The sequence below is a fragment of the Lactuca serriola genome, chromosome 2, assembly GCF_051521515.1.
Source record: "Lactuca serriola cultivar US96UC23 chromosome 2, Lser_US96UC23_V15, whole genome shotgun sequence".
NCBI classification, from domain to species: domain Eukaryota; kingdom Viridiplantae; phylum Streptophyta; class Magnoliopsida; order Asterales; family Asteraceae; genus Lactuca; species Lactuca serriola.
In genome coordinates this window covers 206,289,061-206,295,362 of record NC_136409.1, presented here as the reverse complement: position 1 = coordinate 206,295,362, position 6,302 = coordinate 206,289,061, and the positions used below count along the sequence as shown (strand labels likewise).

Genomic DNA, 6,302 nt, shown 5'->3' with positions numbered 1-6,302 from the left:
CCTATGCCTTTCAAACCGCGGTGTACTTAATCAACCGGCTTCCCACAAAAATACTCTCCAACAAATCACCCTATGAGTGCTTATTCCATCAACAACCGAACTATCATAAACTTCAACCCTTTGGATACTTGTGCTACCCGTGGCTACGACCTTATACGTCATCCAAACGCCAACCAAGATCAGCCCCATGCATTTTTCTTGGATACTCCACATCAAAATCGGCTTACAAGTGTTATGACACCGAAACCAAGAAACTTTACCACTCCAGACATGTTGAATTTATACCCACTATATTCCTATATCAACCTACTACTCCAATTGAACAACTGCCCACCCATGACACCTTTTTCACCTCCCAGCCGACACCTCCTACACAAAATCCCACCTCTGATCAGCAACCTACCTTTCCTCCACCACTCGAACCCCTACCAGTTTCTACCTCACCCGAAACTGTACCACACACCTCCACCATCCCAGCTGCTCCCTTGCCACCTAACACTCCTCCACCAGCATCCCCTCAACCTACTCCGTCTCCCCCTCCTTCACCCGCAACCAGCCCACACCTCTCTCCTACACCGCCCCAAAGCCCTCGCATCCGCAAACCAAACTCAAAATATTTTAACCCATCTTTTGTTAATACCACTACCCTACACCCCATTCCTACAACACATGAACCCACCACCCATACCCAAGCATTAAAAGACCCGCAATGGCGTGAAGCTATGGACCAAGAGTTTAATGCTCTTATTCACAACGGAACATGGGAGCTTGTTCCAAAAACAACTCAATCTCCTATCGGATGCAAGTGGATCTTTCGCATAAAATGCAACCCGGATGGCATCGCCTCCAAATACAAAGCCAGACTAGTAGCCAAGGGTTTCTTACAACAATATGGAAAAGATTATTTAGACACCTTCAGTCCAGTCACAAAACCCGTAACAATTCGTACTGTCCTTTCCATTGTGCTTACACACAATTGGCCACTTCGTCAGTTAGATGTCAACAATGCCTTCCTCCATGGCACTCTTCATGAAGAAGTTTTCATGTCTCAACCTCCCGGTTTCACCCATCCTGATTTTCCTAATCATGTCTGCAAACTAAAAAAATCCCTCTATGGCCTCAAGCAGGCACCTCGTGCATGGTACCTTGAACTTACCTCCTTCCTTATCTCGAGTGGTTATAAGAAATCCTTAGCTGATCCGTCCCTCTTCATATACAATTCTCATGGTGTCATTAGTAATCTTCTAGTATACGTTGATGACTTTGTACTTACCGGTAACAATCCCACTTTTCTCGAGTCCTTTGTATACTCCCTTGCTAAACGTTTTTCCATCAAGGATCTCGGTCCACTTCACCATTTTCTTGGGGTAGAGGTCATTCCTGTCTCATCTGGTTTATTCTTGTCTCAACATCGTCATATCCATGACTTGCTTGCACAATTCCATATGGAAGGTGCCAAGGAAGTCATAACTCCTCTAAACTCCTCAGTCTCTCTCACCTTGCAAGACGGGTCCGCAAGCACAGATCCAACACAATATCGAAGACTTGTGGGCTCCCTTCAGTACCTGGCATTCACTAGGCCCGACATCTCATTTGTGGTTAACACACTCTCTCAATTCATGCATGCACCATCTGAGCTTCATTGGCAGTCCCTCAAAAGAGTCCTACGCTATCTTAAAGGCACTATTCATCATGGTTTGTATCTGCACAAGAACTCTACTACTCATCTTACTGCCTTTTTGGATTCAGACCGGGGAGGTATCGAGTATGGGGGTCGCTCCACAACTGCTCATCTACTATTTTTGGGGTCTAATATTATCTCTTGGCGCTCTGCAAGACAAAAATCGATCTCAAGGTCCTCTACAGAGGCAGAATACAAGGCGCTTGCAAATGCTGCTTCCGAAGTCATGTGGGTTCAAAATCTGTTACTTGAGCTTGGTATCAAATCCAATTCCGCTCCTACTCTGTTTTGCGATAACACCGGGGCTACCTATTCATGTGCTAACCCAGTCTACCATTCACGCATGAAACACGTGGCCCTTGACTACCACTTTGTTCGGGAGAAGGTCCAAGATGGTTCTCTTATTGTTCGTCATTTCAACACATTTGATCAACTGGCTGATGCTCTCACCAAACCACTATCTCGTGGTCCATTTCAGCGATTACGTTCCAAGATTGGCGTATCCGATGGATGCTCCATCTTGCGGGGGCGTATTAACCGATAATATATTTCCCAAATATATTATCACGTAATACATAAGTCAATATTATTTAGTCAAGTCTAGCATGTTTATCTCCTGTATAAGCTCCTTTATTATCTCCATTAGGTTGTAATCTTTGGCTATAAATCCCCTCTCTGTTGTACACTATACTTAAATTAAAAAATTCAAATACAAAGCTTTTGCTTATACGTCACTTTTTTTATCTTTAGTGGCGACTATTTTGGATCATCAGCGGCGACAAAAGTCGCCGGTATTTCCTTTATGCGTTCCACGAGCACCCTAGCTGTTGGATTAGAACAACGATCGGACGATTCGTGTTTGCCAGAACGTCAAAGAGCGGATCAGTGTCATTTAGCCTTTAGCGGCGACACAAGCCTTTAGCGGTGACTTTTTAATTTGTCGCCGCTAAAGCTCCTTGTCGCCGCTAAAAACTCTATTTCTTGTAGTGGAATTTTAAATTATTATCCCGACCACCACCACAACTACAATTTCAATAATTTACTCAATATTTAATCTATGTAAAAAATTGTGAACCAATTACATTATACGATGAAAATTTAATTTCTCACAATTTTTGAACATCATTACGTACGTACTCAAAAAAGGGAAAAAAATACAGGAAAAGAAAACATCGTGTTGCATGGGATACACATGTTACTCGAAGTGATATGGGGTACAATTTTATTGTGATAATGAAATTACATAAAATGTTGACCAGCGTGGAGAAAATTCACGCCAGGTCCAACATATCATTAATGGAAAGAAGAAATGATTCCTAGTCTTCCCAGTTGTGCTTTGTAGGGACAAGGCAAAGAGGTGTTGTCCTACGAAGAAACGGGAAGCCATTCTCTTTCATATCCAGATCTTCCTTCTTCAATCCGGCTGGTGTTTCCCAGTTGAAGAAGTAAAGTAAGTTTGAAATTGTAAATTCTACAGTTGAAGTAGCCATGTTATTCCCAGGGCATGCTCTTCTCCCCCCTCCAAACGGGATCATCTCAAAATTTTTCCCTCCGATATCAGCCTTAATGTTTTCAAATCGCTCTGGATAAAACTCCTCTGCATTCTCTTTCCAGATTCTTGGATCCCTTCCTAATCCCCACGCAGTCACCATCACTTTCATACCAGGTAACACGTCATATCCACCGATCCGACATTGACTTACACATTCCCTTCCCATCAGAAAAGCAGCAGGTGGGTGCAATCTTAGCGTCTCCTTCACCACCATTTTCAAGTATGGCATCTTCGTAATATCTGATTCATCTACTTTCGATTTTCTTCCAACACATCTTCGAATTTCGTTTTGCAACTTTTCCATAACTCTAGGATTTTTAACGAGCTCGGACATAGCCCAAACCATTGTTATAGTAGTTGTGTCAACTGCTCCCTCAAGCACATTCTGCAGTGATGTTTATTAATTTCATGAGAAAAAAAAACAACAACAACATGCTTGAAACTGAAAACCATGAAATAAATGTATGCAAATATATAGAAAAGGATTTAAATGTGTTGTTTACCATCATAAGTGCTTTCATCTCCTCGGTAGTCAACCGAGACATACAGTCATCAACAAAATCATTTACATGACCACTTGTTTTTGTGTCATGATGATCATCAAGAATCATCTGGAGAAAGCCATCAAAATCAGTATAACATTTCTGTAGCCTGCGATTCCACCCTGTTAATTCGTCTAAAATCCAACCAAATGTTGGAAAAATAAACGAAAATGAGGCACCACCCATGACTTGTACCTCCTCGACTATATCTTTCAATGTTCTACCATTAAAAGTCTTTCCCCTATAGCTGTTACCAAATGCAACCTTACCCACGACATCATATACTAGAGATAAGAGGATGTCTTCTAGGTTTACTGTAGTGTTTAAGGAATGTGATGAGATAGAACGAATGACAGCCTCCATCTCAATCTCCATCATGTTTTTATATAATCTAATCCTTTTAGCACCCAAGAACTCAGATACCACAACCTTGCGCATGTCTCTCCAATGATCACTGTGTGGTGAGAAGGCAACGTCCATGTAGTTAAATGACAGTAGCTTGGTAGCCTTAGAGTACGGACGCGTACACAGCTTCTCATCATGAGTTTTTAAGACTTCAGTAGCCATTTCAGTAGAGGAAATGACGAGGAATGGTTGGGCTCCAAAATGAAGAAGCATAGCTGGGCCGTATGTCTGGGAGAGGTTCCATAGGGTTTGATGGACACCCTCTTTACCCAACACTTGGTGAAGGTTCCCTATTATTGGAAGCCTCTTAGGGCCTGGGGGAAGCCTGATGGATGACCTCCTCATTCGAAGAGCATACATGAAGATGGAAGTAAAGAAGAGAAGTAATGTTGTTGGAAGAATCCATGAAGGGAAGAATGATATGATATCCATATCGATGGATCCTTCTTTTACTTGTGCTTGAATCGTGATGGTGTTTCTCCATATTTATAGTGGAGATGGAGATGAAATTCTAATACGTACCGAATACTTTATCAAGAAAAGGATTTTGGAGGGTCAATTTTTCAGGATAAAAGGTTAAATTTTAAATATTAAAAATGCCCCTTAGTATTATTCTTTAGTAACTACTATTTATTGAAAATACATAGTTTGGCTAAGCAACCCTATGAAACCATGATGCGAATAACGTGATACGCGTGAAGATTCTAAGAAATTATAATTTGTAAAGCATATATATATTTACCTACAAATCGTTTATATCGCCGTATTAGACTATTAGTACAAATCGTTTATATCACTATATTCGATATATCTGGGTATGACCCGAAACATTAAATTAAATTTATGGTCATTCCTTCATTTAATATTACGAATTGTAATCGTTAGGATTCTTGTGTTTCCACTACAAGAAAAAAGGGTATTAGTGGTGACAAAAGTCGCCGCTATTGCTCACCCAAGTCGTTGCTAATAGCTTTACCGGCGACAGATGTCGCTATTGCTCAAAAAGTCGCCACTAATGCTACGTGTCACCGCTAATGATAATGTCGCCGCTAATGTTACGTGTCGCCGCTAATGCTCCAGTCGCCGCTAATGCCCTATGTCGCCGCTAATAGTGTCGCCGGTATTGCCGTTTTTTATTTTTTTTAAAAGTAGCCAATCTCAGCTGTCCGAAAACCGATACAAAATAACGTTAAATGCAGAAAAACCGATATGGTTTTCTTATAAGGTTACTTTAATTATTTGGCTGAATGATCTATATTATGATGTAGCGAGGGACTTAATCTTAGAAAGGAAATTGGAATGATGTAAAGAGAGCAACCAACATAACACAATATTGAAATATGAAATTCTTTTTCCAAAGAATGCCTAAAGTTGTAATTACAATTTCCCCTACCTAAAAGTTTCAAAGGCATCATCATGTAAAATTGTAAATAGCTATATAAAGATTAGCATTTCTAGTTACCCTTTTTTCTTATATTGATCTGTTGAATTTGCAGCCTTAATTGTGGTGCAATGAAGTGTATTCCTGCGTGGTGTCGCCAAATTTGTTTTGCGGTAAGTCAACAACCATCTACCTTTAACATTTACATTCAATTTAAATTTTCTAGTTGTTGCTTCAATCTTGCAGTAAGTTCTCTCAATTTTGTAATGATTATGGCTTGATTATTCCTATTTTTTCTGAGTTTGACTTAATTGTCTTCAGGTATGAAGCTTGAATGGATTTGATAAATAGTAATCACAAGCCCAAATAGAAACTCCCCCTTAGAATACGGCCATATAACCATGTTATAATACCTATTTTAAAAGTAATGTGTAACCAGTTTTGTAGTAGTGTAGGTGAACTCAAAACTGGGAATTGTTATTCTTATTATTTATACAGTTTAAACAGGTGTATTTAGATAGAATGCCTCAAGCTTGCATTTGGACAAAGAAGTGGTAATACAAGAGGGTGTTGGAAGAAAAGTGAAAAATGTAGCAAGTGTTCTTATCTCAAAAGCCAAACGCCCAACCATGACAGTTTCAATGAAAGTGAAGAAGGTGAAAGTGATGACTAGGAAAATAGTTCTAATGAATCCGCTTAGATAATACCTAATAGATTGATTGTGTTGTATGAAACATCTAA

General features: G+C 40.0%; 1 protein-coding gene across 1 annotated transcript; it reads right to left on the bottom strand.

Moving 5' to 3' along the window:
• Positions 1 to 2,836: 2,836 nt before the first annotated feature.
• Positions 2,837 to 4,646, bottom strand: LOC145088262 (parthenolide synthase-like). The gene is made up of 2 exons (XM_079026524.1): positions 3,737 to 4,646; positions 2,837 to 3,618 (listed from the first exon to the last, which is right to left on the bottom strand). The coding sequence occupies exons 1-2, from the start codon at positions 4,610 to 4,612 to the stop codon at positions 2,998 to 3,000; spliced, it is 1,497 nt and encodes a 498-aa protein (XP_078882650.1). The 5' UTR covers positions 4,613 to 4,646; the 3' UTR covers positions 2,837 to 2,997.
• Between the last annotated feature and the right edge of the window lie 1,656 nt (positions 4,647 to 6,302).

Coding starts and splice junctions, on each gene's coding strand:
- LOC145088262 (XM_079026524.1), bottom strand. CDS start 4,612: ATGGATATCATATCATTCTTCCCTTCATGGATTCTTCCAACAACATTA. Junction 3,619..3,736: donor AGATGAAAGCACTTATGATG/GTAAACAACACA, acceptor ACATCACTGCAG/AATGTGCTTGAGGGAGCAGT.